The sequence below is a fragment of the Lotus japonicus genome, chromosome 2 (assembly GCF_012489685.1).
Source record: "Lotus japonicus ecotype B-129 chromosome 2, LjGifu_v1.2".
Classification (NCBI taxonomy): Eukaryota; Viridiplantae; Streptophyta; class Magnoliopsida; order Fabales; family Fabaceae; genus Lotus; species Lotus japonicus.
Genome location: NC_080042.1, coordinates 92,449,532 through 92,469,084, shown reverse-complemented (window position 1 = coordinate 92,469,084; position 19,553 = coordinate 92,449,532). Strand labels below are relative to the sequence as shown.

General features: G+C 36.9%; 4 protein-coding genes across 4 annotated transcripts; 2 read left to right on the top strand and 2 right to left on the bottom strand.

Annotated features, from left to right (window-relative positions):
- The first annotated feature begins 1,932 nt into the window (after nt 1-1,932).
- On the top strand, nt 1,933-5,443 carry LOC130741095 (deoxyribodipyrimidine photo-lyase). The gene is made up of 9 exons (XM_057593886.1): nt 1,933-2,318; nt 2,410-2,753; nt 3,003-3,237; nt 3,381-3,538; nt 3,622-3,658; nt 3,885-3,943; nt 4,683-4,764; nt 4,878-4,949; nt 5,129-5,443. The coding sequence occupies exons 1-9, from the start codon at nt 2,001-2,003 to the stop codon at nt 5,315-5,317; spliced, it is 1,494 nt and encodes a 497-aa protein (XP_057449869.1). The 5' UTR covers nt 1,933-2,000; the 3' UTR covers nt 5,318-5,443.
- Nucleotides 5,444-5,607: 164 nt separating this feature from the next.
- LOC130741093 (SNARE-interacting protein KEULE-like) lies at nt 5,608-12,291 on the bottom strand. Its single transcript, XM_057593885.1, has 21 exons — nt 12,088-12,291; nt 11,670-11,728; nt 11,433-11,514; nt 10,957-11,035; nt 10,408-10,458; nt 10,218-10,314; nt 10,077-10,109; nt 9,376-9,501; nt 9,086-9,277; nt 8,911-8,994; nt 8,724-8,822; nt 8,575-8,651; nt 7,996-8,092; nt 7,629-7,754; nt 7,377-7,472; nt 7,129-7,248; nt 6,972-7,049; nt 6,530-6,714; nt 6,157-6,247; nt 5,980-6,069; nt 5,608-5,871 (listed from the first exon to the last, which is right to left on the bottom strand). The coding sequence occupies exons 1-21, from the start codon at nt 12,161-12,163 to the stop codon at nt 5,818-5,820; spliced, it is 1,992 nt and encodes a 663-aa protein (XP_057449868.1). The 5' UTR covers nt 12,164-12,291; the 3' UTR covers nt 5,608-5,817.
- A 1,957-nt stretch (nt 12,292-14,248) lies between these two features.
- LOC130741092 (uncharacterized) lies at nt 14,249-15,317 on the bottom strand. Its single transcript, XM_057593884.1, has 2 exons — nt 15,086-15,317; nt 14,249-14,973 (listed from the first exon to the last, which is right to left on the bottom strand). The coding sequence occupies exons 1-2, from the start codon at nt 15,143-15,145 to the stop codon at nt 14,365-14,367; spliced, it is 669 nt and encodes a 222-aa protein (XP_057449867.1). The 5' UTR covers nt 15,146-15,317; the 3' UTR covers nt 14,249-14,364.
- Nucleotides 15,318-16,710: 1,393 nt separating this feature from the next.
- LOC130741091 (putative transferase At4g12130, mitochondrial) lies at nt 16,711-19,398 on the top strand. Its single transcript, XM_057593883.1, has 5 exons — nt 16,711-17,395; nt 17,947-18,200; nt 18,321-18,419; nt 18,505-18,663; nt 18,779-19,398. The coding sequence occupies exons 1-5, from the start codon at nt 16,932-16,934 to the stop codon at nt 19,021-19,023; spliced, it is 1,221 nt and encodes a 406-aa protein (XP_057449866.1). The 5' UTR covers nt 16,711-16,931; the 3' UTR covers nt 19,024-19,398.
- Nucleotides 19,399-19,553: the final 155 nt, after the last annotated feature.

Here is a 19,553-nt window from a genome sequence, read left to right as displayed (position 1 = left end):
AACTACCTCATGTTAGTAAATTGTTTTAAAACTATTTTTTGGTAAATAGATTTGTTTCTTTATATAATTTTAAACATTTTTCCTTTTTTAATTAATCTTCACTTTTGGCGGCCGTCTCAATTAAACACATTAGTCGATCAATAATCACGAGTACACGTAGTAAGACCATTGTTTCAAACTATTTTTTAGATGCAGAATAATGAAATTTCATCATCAACTACAAATGTCCTTTTAATTTAACTTTAGTTAAGACTAACACCTAGCTTTCCCAAACTAAAAACTGAATCATAACACTTTACTACTTTAGCAAATTTGTCACCATCATATTTATATTGGTTATTAATTAGTAATAATGATATTCTTTGGCATAAATATTGTCTGCAATATTCTTGTCTCAATTTTTTCTTTTCAAGAAATTGAAAATACTATTTCAATTGTTTGAAAAATGTAACTGTACCATTTCAAGACATGTCTTCACTCTTGTTTCATCAACTCTTGTCTGAAATAAAAGTTCTTTATATTTTTTTAACTTCGAATTATAGGAATTCTCATGTCTGTATTCGATAGTCACACACTATTTCAACTAATTAACGAAAATGTTAAAAAGAGAATGTTAAAAACAATATTACTAACACTCTTATTAATTAACGAAAGTGTTAAAAAGAGAATGTTAAAACTCTTGTTTGTTGTTGAGTCAGTAGCAGCCCATTTTCTTTTTCTAAATGAAGTGCTTATTACTAGTTATTACTCCATACAGATGCATACAGAATCTCTAAACCAAGATATGGCGGGTATACGTATTAATTATGGCCAATTTTGGGCTTCTTTGCTTACGGCAAAAGAAAAGAAGGAAAAAAGGGTTTGATTAGTTAGCAATTTTCGTGTGACATGATGACTAAGCACTTTAATCATTTTTCACTAATTGCTCCAATTACCCTTGGGGGAACATGACAAGTAGGAAAAATGTATATAAGCGAGCACGAGTAGTAGTGATGACAAATGGAGAGAATACATATATTTTAAATCAACTAAACCTGACAACGTGCATTTTCAGCAGTGGACCTTGTACTAATCTATCACTAGCTGCTGCAAAATGTATGTATTTGCAATTTGCAAAGACTAGCATAGAGTAGGCATTGATCTCTAGGGTGAAAATTAAATGAATTCCTTCTAATGGCTCCAAAAGGCTTATTATTATCTTATGGATTTATATCATCTATTTCTTTAGAGCTACTTGTCAACAAGCCCGTCCATCCCCATCCATGGTAGCTTAACCGAAAGTCATTGCATATACCTATGAATCGAAAACGATTTCTTGTTGCTTGTCCAGCACCATATCCATATACATATTCATATATATCCTTATACGCTCATGTCCATATCTAGGTATAGTTGAACTCAGTCATATGAGAATCTCCAACTGTTAAGCCTAAAATCCTTCTTCATTCACCTATTTCGCTAAACAAACTTCTATATCAAAATCTTTTTTATTTTGTTTGGGTGTTTAGGTTAGGAAGTTTCTACATTCGACTCGAGATAATTCTCCCAGCAGTAAATTTTTTTCATACACCATATACAAGGTGATTTTAGTTAATACGACACAGTCTCATTGATGAGATAGAAAATGAGACATCATTTGCAAGCACCAAATTTTGATTCTCCCATTGCTCACTAAAATCAAATTTAGAAAATACTTCAATAACAGAACTTTTACCAAAAACCCTAAACTTCCTTCACTTGTGGGCCTTGAGGATTGTTTAACCTTATTGTCTGCATGGGCTAGCGAGATCCAGCTTTAAATTGGGCCTTTAAATTCAGAAATGAGATCCAGTTACCCTTTCATTTCAGATTTATTTTATTAAAAATAATTTACGTTACACGTGTCAAACGATAACTGGAAGCGCGTATATTAGTTTGAAACCACACATCAAACTGTTGAAGTTCCCTCCAAACTCCAACGCGCCGGTTCGGCTTCTGCGTTTCCGATTCAATTCACGGCCATGGCTTCCGCACCGTCGCCAATGTCGGTCAATCCGGGTCGCATTCGGACCCTGAAAGAAGGGTCGCCCCGTTCCAACGGCGAATCGGGTCCCGTCGTGTACTGGATGTTCAGAGATCAACGGGTTCGAGACAACTGGGCTCTTATCCACGCCGTTCACCAAGCCAACAAAGCCAACGTTCCCGTCGCCGTCGTTTTCAATCTCTTCGATCACTTTCTGGGTGCAAAGTCTCGTCATCTAGGGTTCATGCTCAGGGGTTTACGCCAATTGTGTCACCAACTTCAACACACTCTTCAAATCCCCTTTTTCTTGTTCCGGGTATGTAAATTTTTTCATTCTCTCTTTGAAATTCCTCAACCCTTGAACCGTGTTGTTTGTAATTTGATTTAACCTAACTTCTGTATTTTAGGGTGAAGCAGAGGAGACTGTGTCGAAATTTGTTAGGGAATGCGGGGCTTCATTGTTGGTGACGGACATGTCACCCTTGCGTGAAGTTCGGAGGTGCAAATCGGAGATTTGTGAGAGGGTTGGTGATTCGGTGATGGTGCATGAAGTGGATGCTCACAATGTGGTGCCAATTTGGGTGGCTTCTGATAAATTGGAGTACAGTGCTAGGACCATAAGGGGGAAGATTAACAAAAAGCTTCCTGAGTATCTCACTGATTTCCCTGACATTGAACCACAATCTAGAAAATGGGTTGTCACCGAGGACCGCATCATCGACTGGGATGATCTCATTGCTGAGGTCTTGAGGTTAGAGTTATATTATTCTTTTATTAGAATAATGTGGTCAATAAGGACCGAACTCTAGGTTACTTGGCTATAAAGACTCTGTTAACATCCCATGTCGTGAAATAATTATCCCAAAAGCTTCATTTGTTGGTTGAAAAAAGATGAATGTTTTTGTATTATATTTCTAAGAATTCTGTTTATAGGCTTCTAAACTCAAATAAAATCATGTGGTTATGTTAACCTGAATTTGTTTTTTGTTTCTAAAACTAGAGGGGCTGAGGTTCCTGAAGTTGATTGGTGTGTGCCAGGGGAAATTGCAGCAATGGAAGTGTTGATGGGAAGTAAAAATGGATTCTTGACTAAAAGGTTGAAAAGTTACCTAGACCGCAATAACCCGTGTAAAACCACTGCCCTTTCTGGTTTATCGCCCTATTTGCATTTTGGACAGATATCTGCTCAAAGGTGTGCTTTGGAAGCACGTAAGCTGCGAACATCATGCCCTCAGGTTTGTTGTACTTGTCCTGCCGTTTGCAGCGTGTTCTTCACTTCTGTTGTTTGGTTTTATTCCCACCAATGGTGATGAATATCTTCCATTTACATGTTTTTTGAGTTTAACTTTCCTGTGATTGACTTGCTGTTGTTCTTAAGGCGGCCGATGCTTTCTTGGAGGAGTTAGTTGTGCGGAGAGAACTTGCTGATAACTTCTGTTACTATCAGCCTCAGTATGATTCATTACAAGGAGCATGGGATTGGGCTCGTAAGACCTTACTCGATCATGCTGCTGATAAGAGAGAACATATCTACTCGTGAGTCACATTGTTTTGCAACTCTATAATGTTTTTGTTTACTTGCTATGCAAGCAGGCTCATGTATTCTTTTGTGCTCACAGGAAGGAACAATTGGAGAAAGCACAGACTGCAGATCGTGTAAGCTAATCATTCATGGATAATAATAACTTTCCCAATTAAAACCACCTGACTCTTTCAAAGTCTCCTGCGCTTTCTTACATATAATAATTTACTGGCTCTCAAACTGACTTTTTTCATAGCCCCTATATTAATGCATCGTCACACTTCAGCTCCTTCTAACTCACTGGGTTTTCATTTGGAATTCGCCTTGATGAGCATTATATTGTTTTGTTACAAATATCAGCTATGGAATGCTTCTCAGCTGGAGATGGTTCATTTTGGGAAAATGCATGGTTTTATGCGGTAAAAAACTATTTTATGAATCATTGTCTCTTGTTTGCTGCTTTCCAAAGAATCTTAAGTTGCCCAGCCTAGGTTTATTACATATGTCATTATGAAGCAATGTGTATCCATATGTCATTATGAAGCAATGTGAGTCTACTGATACTATGGAAGCATCATTTATAAAATTTACTGCTGCAAAAAAAAGTGTTTAGAAAAGGATCTAAGATATAGAAGATGGTAACACAAGGAACATGTAAGTAGTTTAGTTCAGCAAATTGCCATGTCCATGGATCAGGAGAAATTCCATAAACCACATGACCTTAGGCAATACATCTTCTTTACCAAGTCTGCTCTTCTGTATTCATATATCATCGTTATCTGCATAGAAAAAACTAACTTCTCATTCTTCAAGGAATCTGTGATTTCCCAAGGCATCAGACTAACCAGCCCGTCATGAATATCCTGTTGACAAACTGATACTGTGCCACTAGCCTAGTTTTTTTTTGGCTGTGTGACTGTGTGGCCATGGGGAGAGGTAGAGAAATAGTATGAATGGTTCCTTATGTTGGTTAGAGAAGTCTACAAAATTTGCTGAATATCTCCCCAGATATGCTAAATCATGTTCTCTTTCTGGATTTCTGCTTCATTTTAGAAAATTTTACTTTTTTCCTACTATGCAGGACACTGTATAATAACATATTAGGAGAGACACACCGCATAAATATTTGTTTCCTCAAATAGAAATTTTCACGTGCAGAATGTATTGGGCAAAGAAGATACTAGAGTGGACAAGAGGACCTGAAGAAGCACTTGAGATATGTATTTATTTAAATGATAAGGTAATGTACGAATCCTTAACCAATCCAGTGAAGTAATGTAATCACAAATGCAGTTTTAATGAGGCGACTGTTATTACATTTGTCTAAATGACATCAATTTCACCTGATTGCAGTATGAAATAGATGGGAGGGATCCAAATGGTTATTGTGGCTGCATGTGGTCAATATGTGGGGTCCATGATCAGGTTCGCCTATATTGTTCTTATTTGCTACAACTTCATTTATAATTGAATGTTGAGGAAGAATGATGTTTTGGCCTTGTGCTTTTGGATCATAAAATGTAGTAGTTACTTTTTTTGCGAAACTGTCATAAAGAATTGTAAATTTTCAAGAATTTTGGCACTCATGTTGTAATGCGTTTCAGGGTTGGCGAGAGCGACCCATTTTTGGGAAAATTCGATACATGAACTATGAAGGCTGCAAAAGAAAATTTGATGTTGAGAGATACATTGCATATGTCAACAAAGTAGTTAGTGAGATGAAAAAGAGAAAGGCTGAAAACTTGATATCTCAAAAGGAGAAACTACTCCGCAGTTGCGATCCTGAAGATTGAAGAAGCATATATACTTACTAGATTTCTAGGCATATTTTGTGTTTGGGTAGAGCTAATTTGTAATGTAAAATTATTTCACTGATGATATTTGAAGCAAGAATAGTCTTCTGCGTCTTTAGTTTTGGACACTTTTTTTCATAGACACGCATCCTTATGGTCGATTGATGAAACTGAGATTGCTTTTGCTTAGTTGGTTGTATTGACATTAGAGTGAAAAGCTAGATGAACAACTCCAGCTAAACAGGTCCTTTTTTATATGACCGAAATGTGATCTTTTTTCCTTTTCCGAGTAACAGCAAAGTTTTCTAACTTCACTATTTGAAATAATGTCGCTTCTGTGAAAACTATACAAATAACTTTGCTTAGTACCTAGGTTGAATCACAAGGACTTGAATGTCAATGTCCAAGGAATCAGCAAAAATGAGACAATTAAACTATATGATTACAACAAATATATTTTACAAGTAAGCAGAAGCTCATCTTCGAGTTCCCCAATTTCATCATATCTGGAGATCATCTAATGAAAGTTCATGTGTAGTTAGCGTCTTCAATTTCTGCAAAAGAAGACAAATGTCAAGCAAGGATCGTTGTTGCATTTGACATATTTGCAATTCCTAGTTAAGGAACACATCTGGCAAGGAATAAGGTAGAAACTTCAATACCGTGATAAATTGTGCAGGATCATCAAGACTTGATGAACCCAGAATAATTTCCCTCCTCAGCTTTCCACTAAGCTTGTGGCAAGCCCTCAGCTGAAGATTAAAACAACGTTCAGTTCAGAAATTAGAACACAAGGATTAAATATTATAATCTCATTTCATCAAAGAAAGGATTCAAACCTCTGATCTGGTTGCTCCACCGACGATAAATACAAAAATTCGTCGCCCCATCTTCTTGAAATCACTTGATGCATGTCTAAGCACTGAATCGCTGTATGAGAGCAGGAACATATGAAAATCACATGAGAAAGTTGCGGCTTTATTAGCTATTTCAACATACGCATGGTGGTTTACTACAAACTAAAATATATTAATAATAATAATAATAATAACAAGCTAATGCAAGTCTACACAACTCATAAGCGAAGGGTGAATAATAAGCGAGCAAGTAGAGGGAAGAACAGTTAATGGACAAAGAAAGAGAAATATACTGATCTGATCAAAAGCAATAATTAAATTACTGACTAGCACTGAGGAATGAAGACAAGAAAACCTGGAATATCCATCATCAGAGCCTCGTGGTCGAGCCCAAGTCGGCGTGCGTCTAGATCTCATCGAATGATGATTTTCATTTAAAGACCCAGCAAGGGGGGAGCTGTGAAAACTTGGACTTGGATCATTCAAACATGGATAGTCTACCTTTGACAGTTCATTTTTTGTGAGTTTTTCAATGAGTTCCTGAGTAATCATCAACACATCACACGAGGCATTGAGGCTATAAATATGCAACCCATAACATAATCGAAAAGACATTATACGATAGAGTAGCAAAAACTATTTGCTTATTCAACATTTTTGCAGCGACTAATATTTGGAACCCTCAGACAACCAAACTACATCGTTAAACTCTTCCTTTATGCTGATGGCTGCTATCCTTGAAATTTTAAAGCGAATGCATATTTTATGCGAGAAAATCATATTGATATAATTTGCACCTCTATTATGGGATAAAAGCGCGATAGCTGCCATTTCTCTTCTTCACCAGGACGTTCTTTCCTTGCAGCACGCGTTTTCTGACAACTTAAAAGAACACATTTTAGGCATAATGTAACCTTGAAAACTCACAATTTTTAACTAGAAATTACCTTTTACCTTATTCATATCAAACTTCAGACCAAAAGTACGAGTCGAACTTTTTTTGGTATTTGGTTGTACCCCAAGCATTCTCAAATTTTCCACAGCACAGATATCCTCATCTGTCAATTTTGCTACCTGAAAAACTCATTTGAAAGATAAAAGTTGGATAACACCATTACAGCTGTTAGGAATAACATCATTAGCAGCATATTTATTCTTTAAAATATAAAATGATGGGCAAGCCAATAAGAAAGAAGCCATACCTTCATTAAATTCATACCCTTTTCTCCCTCAAATTTCTCAGGATAAATTGCAGCAAGAATCATTAACAAGCGCAATTTATTTTCACGGGATATGTCCTGAATTAAGCAGTTTAAATATGAAAGTTAGTGTAAAAGTTGCATGTCTAATTTCACAACTCTATCTTGCACTAAAAGCTATATAATTTTGACATGTACATTGATTAGGAGTTAAAAAAAACACCCTTTGATTCCTCATCTAGGATAATTCCTTACTTCATTCGTAGTAAAAAATTTGATCACATCTTTCATTGTTGCATCTCCAAAAACAAGATCTTGCTCCAGCTGGCCAAGTTCCCGCAGTCCTGACTCCCTAATGATTCTGTTGATTTTTCCTGCAATCTGGATGAAGAAGCCCATCATCTATCATTATTAATGATTAAATTAATCTTCAAGTCCCTTTATTTTACAGGATTTTTTTAAATAGGCCCCCTTCGTTTAAAAATATAAATGATTCCCCGTAGTTGCAAAAAAAAACATAGCCTCGAAAGATTAGATAGAAAATGTATTTGTGCAAATCACACCATATAATGAATATTAGGGGAAAGAAGTTGTATAATGATTTTATGACAAAAGAACTAACCTCTACATGGAGGGAGAGCTTGCCAATTTGTTCACTGTATTGTGGAAGTGCTTGAACCATCTTTTGTAAGTCCCTTGTTGACATTTCACCACTATTTCTATAAATACAATACAATTTGATAATTTAAGTGATGTTTATTACGGCAGGAACCAGATGAATAAATAAACATTTCCATCAAACCACAAAACTAGGCTTAATTTAAGAAAAAACACAAACTTCTACAACTTGCATTGTTTGACCCAAATTCATTTTGTCACATGGAAGAAAAATTTATACTTTGCTTTTTTTTTATCTACTTCTTTGTCCCTCAGTACAAACTAGAAGGGAATGTATTCGAAGTCTTCTCTCAGACAAGACAACTAGCTCTTGCAAAGGTGGCGAAGTATCAATTTTTATGTCACACTGGGTATGAATGCTAGTCGGACTATGGGGTGAGTCAAATAAATCATGCAGTTTTATAGAACATAAGATATTTATAAAAATAGCCAAATATTTAATTCCAAATAAAGACTATCACCATCAATGTCCTCTTATGTAACAATTTCATTGCTTAGAAATCTCGAGAAAATTAGCACTCACCTTGAACCGTGTTGGATTTGTGCAGCTTTGTTCTTTGAAACAAAGTTGGTCATCTTCTCATGCAGCCGTTCACTAGCCTGGCATCATGGTCATCAATATCAAAAGGTATTCATGTTGCTAAAGCCTAGGATAGTAAAAGAAGCACATACATCTGCAATATGTGCATGGCGAAGCTCAAGCCATACAGGATCATGATCCTCCAAAAGAACCTCTTTTCTCTCAGGTGGACCGCCGTCCTTGCCAGGAACCTTAAAAATATAGTATATTCATGTTTATACTTTATATAGAAGAAAGCAGACACAAAATTCACAGAGAAAGGGAAAATGTAGAAGTTACTTCATGAACGTATTTATTCCCTTCCAAATTCAGCAAATCGTGACACATGGCATCATAAGTCCATTCATGTATTACAGGGGCAATCTGCAAAATCAGAATAAGATCCTCATTGCAAACAACATGACACTCTGCCATAAGAATATAAGTCAATGGCCAACAAAATGAGCTATGAAACCTGATCAATAGATCTGTCAAGAATCAGCAACTCGCAAGTCTCTGTCTGAGGAAAATTTGGTATAGTTTTCTTATATTTCATAAGACAGTCCCAGACTCCAGCAGCAAGCTTCGTAGGAATAAGATCGCGGAAAGTAGTCATTGTGGTTGCATCTAGGGACTTGGCAGCACGAAAGCGAACAGAAGGAAATTCCTAAAAGATATTTACATGCTTCAAAAGACTTCTCAATCACGTGTTTTAACAATTATAAAGCATTGACTACAACTTTTTGTATCTTGTAATATACATACTCTTAATGAAGCAAACACTGTAGCAATTCGTCTTGCCATCAAATTCAAGCATGCAACACCTTTGTAATTATTCTCTTCATCCCCAAATAGCTCTTCTAAAGCTCTTTCATTATTTGTAATGAAACCCTGCATTAATATGACAATAAAACAAACCTGAAAAATGAAGGTACCAAATAATAGGATGATGATGAGATTAGAAACTATTAAAGAATCTCTAACCAGTGAAATTGAAATTTGACACATATTTCTTGAGGAAAGATCTCAATAACCAGGTGCCTAATAAGGTATTGTAAAAGATATACATAAATGACCAAAATTGCCAATTTGCATAGATGGACTTTCTAATCAGCAAATTTTCTGGTTGTTCACTTTTCACTTCTTGGAAAGTGCTTCAATTATTTCCATAAAAAGTTTGTTTGTGCAGTTTATCCAGTGTATTCAAGGTTCAAGCACAGCTCTGTTTGTATAGAGAAGGTTTTCTTCAACAATGAATAGATTATAATTAATTTATCTGAAGAAAATCCTGAATTCCTGATACATTACAAGACAAACTCATGGCTATGTGGAACTGAAACTAACACAAGGACGACTTCTACAAAATCATTTTCAAAGTTATTCAAAACCAAAAAGGAAGAAAAGTAATATTACTCATATTGAACAAAGGTGATCGATATGATAGTGAAAAGTATACAACCACATACCTGGCTGTCTATGGCAAAATACTCCAAGTTCATCTACACAATGTCATTCAAATGAGGGGGGAATCAGAATACGGAATCTAACTGTTACGGCCACAAGTATGAATTTAAGTACAGTCTAGTTTCTTAATCAAATATCATCACCTCTCTCAATGCACCTAATCGAGACAACGTCCTTGAATCTCTCTTGATATCCATAACCAATTCTCTGGAAATAATTGAACTGAAGAAAACAAATGCCCTACAACAGCACAATAGAACAGGCTTGAAAACAAATAAGTAGAAGCTAGGATGAATTGCACAAACAGGAGATATTATAATGATCATGGCATACTTCCTGTATAAGGGAGCCTTTCCAGACATGTCTGACAAAAACATAACTACACTGCAAGCAGAAATGGAGAGAGAATCACTAAATGTGGAACCAACCAAAAAAAACTTTGCAATTTAGATTAAATAAATTGTACATCAAAACTAAATGAAAATATCTTACAGCCAAAATAACACCGCAATATTATCATCAAATAATTTACAATGTAAATGAATAATTATAAGAAATGCATCATTATGTAATTTGAAGACAACGGACTTGAGAGGATTTATGGCAAGAAAAAGTAAGAAATAATTTATGGCATATTTGGAAGTAAACATAAGATGAGAATAAAAGGGAAGCTAATTAGCTGAGAATTTAAGAGAATAAAGAACAAGTAGGAAAAAACTATGCCTTTCAAACTTCTAAACCCAAGTATAAACTCAAATTTATTTCAATTCAACAACGAGATGGAAATATACTCTCCAAAATGCTTTGTAAATGACTTGTTTATTAAGACATTATTATCATACTACATATAATAGGAGCAGAAAAGAAGAGCAGGTATGTTACTTCTCTTTGGTTGGCTGGATGAAATATACAGCATCCATGGTTGGAAATGGCTGCCTTCGTTTGTATATGTCTTCGACCACTGCAAAAAGAGAATGAATATGTCACTCTATACAGGAAATAGAATTAAAAGTACGAGCTGTAACAATGAGTATGCAAAATAGATCAAAAAGTGTAAAATATCCTTAACAAAGCCACAAAAAAAATTATGACAACAGCAATCAAGTTAATTTGTGATAGAATCGCCGTTGATGGTATTGTGTTGGTTCTCTGTAAGTAATCAAACTCTGAAAAAAGCTATATTTACAGCCTCTTTTAATGAAACAATTAAAATATACTAAGTTACTAACAACAATGAATGGTTAAGCATAGTCACATGAATGGTTTTATATTATATTTCTAACAAGAACATGTAAATTTAATTCTAAAATGGCATGTCAGACTTATAAGAGCTGAAGATTGAATCTCATGATACTTACATGAAATACCTTCCTCATTGAGATCAGCCATCTTGCATGTGTGAGACATTATCTTTAAAGTAAGTTTGTCCATTATTAGTACCTGCAGGCAAGCAACCCATGAACCAATATAAAAATGGTAATTGACTCTGAAGTCTGAACCATAAATTTTATGGAAAACAGACATAAGGATGAGCCCTTGTATATCCAGAGTAAAGCTGAATGAATTGATGTAGAAGTAATTGAATCATAATATACCTTCCAAGTTGATTTGGAATCCCCTGTTTTTATTGACCTGAGCATTTCATGTAATAATCCTGGAAGGGCAATATCATCACACAGAAATCAAATAGTTTATCCCATCAATACCTCTTTAATTGCAAAGAGGAAACCCCAAAGCATGCAATGCTAGCAAAAAGTTGGCAAAACCAGCATGTTTTAAACAAAAAGTACTTGATAATTCAGTAATTCAAGACTTGTTTTAATCAATTTATCATTAATGCAAACAAAGCACTTGATCATTTCTCTTGAACCATAAACCATGTTGCAAACTCAAAAGTCTGAAATGACACATGAGGAAGTGCTTGCTAGTGCAGATATATTGAACTAATCAAAGCAAGTTACGAAGCAAATGAGGAATTTGATGAATCGATAGAGAAGAAAAGAGAGGGCTTACGGTCGCGGGTAATTTGCTTGAAATATTTGTAGTCGGCGGCGACATAAGAGGAGGAATCAGAATCTGACATAGACATGCTCTGCCCTATCACGATCGCTCTGGCTCTGGCTCTGGCTCTGGCTCTGGTATCGAGACGAGAGCACGAAGAAGGGAATGATACAGAACAATTTTGTTTCTTTCGTCAAGTTTAATTTAATTTGAATGTGAAAATCTAATGTATAAATAAATAATTTGACGAATTGAATTGAATTGAATTTGAATTTGAACAGAAAAAAAATAAAACGCATAAATCATGATTCATGACGTGTTGAATTGTCGAAAGTTCCAAGATAGGATTCATTGAATAATACCCAACTCCTAATGGGTAAGCGGACGGGTCGGGTCTCCTTCAGGATGTCGACGCATGGGCATCATCAACGATGCTAGCCCGGAAGTTTCCCAACCTCTTTTGGGCCCACCCCAAATACGTTTCTGCTTTATGATGCTTCTTGTCTTCAAAGTAAACAACAAAATGCGAAGAATATGATAAGATAGAGGAGTAAATTATGATAGCTCAAATGCATGAAATGAGTTGAGTCTAGATCGATTCCTAACGTCGTATGAAATTTATTTTTCTGATGTAATAGAAAAGAGAATCCCTACCAACTCCCTCAAATTTATCAAGTATAAAGCAGTGAGGCAATCAATTGACACTTTTCTCAATCTCCATGGATAACGTTTTCAAGGGCTTAGGGATGAATTTTCTTTTATATTTGTCCAACTTTTGGGACAAAGTAGCAAACCGACCCATAATATATGTTATTTAGCCAACGATGTTGTAGCATTAGAAGACTCAAACGGTGAGCTCACACTCACACATTCAAACTCACTTCCAATGGACAAGCTCATCAAATCTTGCCTCTCCTAACCATCATCCATTACATGGAAGAAGGAACGTAAGAGTTGATGAAGATGAGCAAAAAATATCTTCACACAATCAATATATAGTTAATTGGAAGTAAATTGTTAATATTTGTGGAATTGTGAGATACAATGTCAAAATTATGAAACACAAACAAATTACTAAGTAAGCAAGTCGAATTTCTTGAAAATTGAACTGATCTAGATCAAGAAAGACAACAAAAAAAACAACCCCAAGAAGTAAAGATCGAAAATTTGCAACGAACCTATCTAGCGGCAGTGGCCGCATAAGGGACTTGAAGAATTACAAACGTTCTATTCAAGGGTGTGAAACAGAGCCACATGGCTGGTCTTGCCGTGGATGAGAAGGGTGCCCCAAAGAGGGTTACCCCAAACGACGTAGTCTTCAAGTTCTCCAACTTCTTGCAGAAAGGATATGATCAAACCATTAATGTTGCATGCTCACACACACGCACGCACATGAACGCACGCGCACATAAGCACACACAAACTACAAAATAGAGTAAACATTCATTTTAGTCCCTGAATATGTTCACTTACTACAGTCCGGTCTCATATTTTGAAATTGGCCTTTAAATGTCCCTGAATTTATCACCGTCGATCAAGCCAGTCCTTAATTGAATTTTTCATCGGTGTGAGAATCAAAAAATCGATCTAAATATGTTGGTAATGTTGGTAAGGTGAGGTTTGTGTGGGATTGAAGGTGGATGACTATGCAGGTAGGAAATTTGATCCATGAACCCATATTTTGTAGAAAATTGCCCAGAAAAAATTGCCATTAAAAACAGCAAACATCTCGGACTGAATTGATGAATGATGTAGGTTTGAAGAATGCAACAATGGACGAAATAGATCCATGGGATGCATGAGTACAATAATGACAGCACTATTTGACAAGAAGCTAATTTATATCAAGAAAGAAATCTAAGAACCCTAAGAACTAAAACTAAGAAAATAAAGAGAAAGATAAAATGCTTCAATTTTCTATTAATTTCTCAATGAAAGGGGAATACAAATTTGTACTAACATCGACATTCTAGAGCTAAGTTTGGCCTAATTAGAATGAGCCTTACAGTTGACCTAATAATCCTAATAACGAGAACATTCTAGATTTCAGCCATTAAACTTTTTTTTAAAGGAATTAAAAATAAGTGTTCTAAATGTGCCTTTTGTATTAAATTGACATGCTACCAAGAAGCAATGAAGGTTTGAAGGTACATATATAAATACTGTAAGAAAATTGAAAAGTTATGTTGATCAGTTTGTTACTCCATTCAAATTAAACTGTCTCTATTTACAGAAGGGGTAAAAATTGGGTCTGCTAGGAAGTGATCTAGACAAAAAACAAAAATGAATTCATCTTCTAATAAAGTGCACGTCCCCTGATCGTTGATCAACATGCTTAATCCATTTATGTCCACGACCACCCTTAACCTTTGCCTCCGATCTGTCCCCACCGCTGGCTGACACGTGCGCCATGTGAAGCCCCTTCCCCACTGGAAGAAACACCGACCGGACAAGGCGGCGCGATCCTTCAGCCACCACGCTCCGCCATATGAAACTCGAACCAGTCCTGGAGATACAGTTGGCGTTCTTACAGATCAACACAGCACCCTTGCCGCTCAACTTGGCGACCCTCAAAACTCTAGCAAAATCCTTCCGCCGTGAATCCACCACCAAGAAGTCTATTCCGACCAAACCACCCATCACCTCCTCCGGCTCCCCCACCAGAATCTCCGGCGACATGCCCGCCTTAGCCATGTTTTTTTCATACTCTGTTCTCGACCGTTCATCAGGGACTATGCACACGTGCCGTCCACCCGTGTGGCGCCTCGCCACGGCTAAACCCACGCTGGTGGGGATAACTCCGCCGTGTGACCATGTCTCGACAATCAGCTGCGCGTTCCACCCCGCCGCCATGGCGGAAATCAGCTCCGCCACACCTGATTCCCGGAAAATCTGACACTGCACAAAAAAGGAAAATAAAAACATCAGAACAGAGTATTAGATTAATAGTAAAGAAAACTGAAAATGGTTGAATATTCAATAATCACTATCACTATTCACTAGTACTTACAGATTGAACTGTGTCGATGTAAGCGTTGGATGCTCTCTCTTTAGACCAAACTAGCTTCATTTCTTTCTGAGTGTGTTTTGATGCTGGGTGTTTCTGTTGTTGGTTGAAGTGTGGTTGCGAAATTGTCAAATAGGGGCTTATTTATAAAGGAACATGGAGTGGTGAACAAGAGTAGGAGCAATGGACCATTGACTTTTCGTGGTTGTGATGTGAATCCTACGTGTGAGATTACGATAACGGTGCGGGTAGTGTTGTGTTGTTGACATTTGAGACTCGAATTGGCAATTAAGTTTGAAATTTTCTCGGTGCTTTCTGCGTAAGGCGACCGAAATAATGAATGCTATGGGGAAAGGAGCATTAACTGCTTAACTTTTTCATACAGACTCTGTTGCTGGTTTTGGATTTCAGCGGTGGGTCTTGTTCATACCTGCGTAACCGCTTCCGCTTTTCACAACTTTTTGACATCATCCTTTTTGACTATTTGGTCGCATTCAATGTTGCCTTGTGGACCAAGGCGGTTCTGATAATTGGTTTATACCTAAAAAAATATCCATAAATAAATGTCTACCTAAGAAAATATCCAAATGTCCAAAAAGTTTAGACCCATAAAATATCCAAAATGTCTCTACCTGAGAAAATATCCAAATATCCAAAAAGTTTAGATCCATAAAATATCCAAAATTTCTACCTAAAACATTTTTATGCAAGTGGATGACAACGATCGAGCTAGGTTTTGTCTTTCTAAACCCAAACCTGAACCCTTTGGGTTTTCTCAATTCGATTCTAAATTCATTTTAACCTTTAGAAAATGATTAAGAGATAACTATTTGATAGAAGTATATCATGTTGGTCAATGTATTAAAATTACTATTCTAACAATAGGTTTTAACATATTCATAACAATATCTAAGAAAGAGTAACATTTGCTTATAAAAAATTAAATCTAATAATAAATTCGGTTAAAGAAAATCTACTTAACCATGTAAATGCATTAGCACAAAAAATTATAGAAACAAAATCACTAGTAAATTAGTAATATACCAACAAATTGCCCAAATGAACAAGTCAAATTGAGAGCCCTAACATGAACATAAACGGTAAAGGCGTCAAGGGCACTAAAATTTTAAGAAAAAATGTAAGCATATTTTAATCATTTATCATCAATGAAAATCCATCATGATTTAAGTATATTGGGCGTGTTTGAGTGTAAGTATCACTAACACCAAACTGAACCCAAAATTCGATTTTAAATAAGACAAAACGTGAATCCACATCCCGTCAATGTGTTTTCACTTGTCAAATTGGGTCGGGTTTAGCCATGTACTGCATGTATGGATGAAAGTGTCACACTTATACATGTGGTTGTATTCCATACACACATGTCAAATGATCAAGCTCAAACTCCAACAATGACTAAGTGTTCGATTAATTTTCAGTTTGAAAATATTTTTACCTAACAAATGTTCATAGTCTCTTTTATTTTTGGGGCTCACAGATGTGTGGTATCGAATTTTAATGCCCCAAATCAACTACCAAATGAAAAACTAAACTAAACATAACCTAAGAATGGAGTGTTTGCTATGAGTTAACAACTTGAAGAAAAAAATTTGACACAATTTGAAAAGGCCCAAGTGGTCCAAACTCCAAATGCAGGTGAGGTGGATTTCCTCACAGGACTTTGATCGAACACCTATCAATCACTAACCAAACGTGCCAACCCAACCACTCACCACGTGGCCTCACCTCCCGAGTTCTGGCTTCTCAATTCAGCTGATCATCACTTCTTCTTCATCTTCATCTTCATCTTCTTCACTCCCCAAATCAATCAATCAAACAGTGACTAACTATGAATCGATTAGCATTTCCCAAATCCTTTACGCAACGATGCAGAGCCATACACCAAACAACTTCCAAACACAGTCCACAAACCCAGCTCCATAGTGCTGGACCCGTCGCCTCTCTCCTCAAGTCCCGCTCCGTTATACGATTCCGAGGACCTGACACCATCAAGTTCCTTCAGGGCCTCTTGACCAACGATGTACGGAGGTTTGCTGAACCCGTTGGTGAGAAAACCGCCAATATGCCTACACCCAACGTGCCTGCTGCGTCGGTTCCTCCTTTGTATGCTGCGTTGTTGACCCCTCAAGGGAGGTTCCTCTACGACCTCTTTCTCTATAACCCGCCCAAAGTCACCGCCAAGCTTGATAGAACCGGGTCTGGGCCTGGCTCCGACGCCGCCGATGAACCCTTTGATTTGTATGCCGATGTAGATTCTTCTGTGTTGGATGAGTGTTTGGAAACCTTCATAAAGTGAGTTTCCTTCTCTTTCGGGGATTACTGAATTTTTTATTTTATTTTATGGCGTTTGATTCTTACTTGTTCTTGTTCTGTATCATTGACTCTTGCTATTGTATTAATTTGATTGTTAATTTTACAATACTGTCAGTCAGGGTTGGAGTTTATTTCTACTCAATTGCCAATTAGATAGAGAATTAGAGATACATGACATGATATCACTGACGTAAGCGATGTTCCATTGCTTCCATTTATCCACTTTTTGGAACAATGTGAGAATTGAGAAATTCCTAGGTGCCATGTTCACAGGAGAAAACTCGTACTATATACTATTTGGTGTAGAAATTTTTGGTTAGTATTCTAGTACTCAATGCAACAGTTGTTTTCTATTTTTTAACTTTCAAAGAGCAAACTTCTAAGGAAAAAACTAGGGTGTTATATTATGATGGAAGCAGTGCACTCTTATTAGAGTTTGGGTTAGGCCTAACTCTACCCTCAAAGCTAGCTAGGTGAGGGCGGAAAATGTATTTCAATGGTACAGAGACCTTAAGATTTTAGTGTTGCAGATACCGGTTGAGGTCAAAGGTTGAGATTGATGATGTCACAAACGATTTCTCATGCTGGCAGCGTTATGGTTCTGGCCCTACTGAGAAGTCCTCACACGTAGAAGAACCAGAGGCAGCTTCTGTTGGCTGGGGTGCTGGTGTGGATGATGCTGCAATGTCATCATCACGTGGGGGTAATCTTGGGTGGCAATGGTTTAAGGATCCCAGATTGGCCTGTCTTGGTTTCAGAGGGATATTCCCATCAAATATAATTCGTTAGTATCTATTCCTCTGCTGCTAATAAGATTTGCATCTATTTATGGCTGGAATATTTTATATTACTGTCACAAGTCTCTAGATATGTAGTCTAAAAGGTTTCCCTCTACGTGTTGCAGCACCTCTAATTGAGGCTGACAAAGAGACTGATGAAGAGAATTACCTTTTATGGAGAATAGAGAAGGGAGTAGCAGAAGGATCAACTGAGATTCCAAAAGGTGCATAGTTGTTTCATTGTAAGAATTCCTCAGAATTCTTTTTGCGAGCTGTGTCTAACTATCTTGATTAATTGATCATGCCCAGGTGAGGCAGTGCCGCTTGAGTGTAATCTTGTAGGCCTTAATGCAATCAGCTTTGACAAAGGTTGCTATGTGGGCCAGGAACTCGTTGCTCGTACACACCACAGAGGAGTGATTCGGAAGCGTATAGTTCCTCTAAGGTTTCTTGACAGTGATGGGAAAGGTAATTCTCCAAGGAGTACTTATAGGTGCCCACTAGGGTGGACTACCGTACTTATATTCTATATTATCATCGACAATACAATACACTCTGAACCATTCTATTTCTGCATCTCCAGAATTATTAGACAAAGTCGCTCCAGGCTCAGAAGTAATAAACACAGCATCTAGCAAAAAAGCTGGTACAGTGACTACTGCCCTAGGAGGTTGTGGGTTGGGGCTCTTGCGGCTGGAGGAAGCTTTCAAGGGGTCCAGTGCCTTGTCCATTCAAGGACAAGAGGATGTGAAGGTTGTTGCTAGTAAACCAGATTGGTGGCCTTCTGATTGGCTTCAAGATCATCAACAGCACACTGCTTTTGCCTAGGATGTTCAATGTCTTCAAAAGGTCAGTATTGTAAATGTGGAGTTAATGTAATCATTATGCTTCCACCGGGTGAAAATACCCGGTGAAAAGGAAACTGGAAGATGGCAGTTTTGGATTTTCTTGCGGAATAAGTTTCATTGTGATAGAATAGCAGTTTGTCATTTTTCCTTAGGAACCTTCTTGTAAACCAATTTTGCGTTTGGCAACTTAGAAAGGAATAAGATATTACAATATCTTTGTACCTGTGCAAAACTATCATTTTGTCAACTGTTTCAGCATATGTAGTTGGAAGTTGTAACTAGTAGTACATTTGTGGCATTATGTGACTTTAATTCTGTAGCACCTTTCATGCAAATATATTAACTTTCAGCAGTACAAGTTTGTTCCAAAATTGCTCGAAAAAATTATCATTTGCATGATTTTGGGTGCCTTTTATTACTGTAATTTTTGTCTTCCATCGCCAGTATTCCTCCTGGTCTTGTGCATCTTTCCTTAAAAAGCATCGAGAAGAGAGTTGAACGGATTTCCTT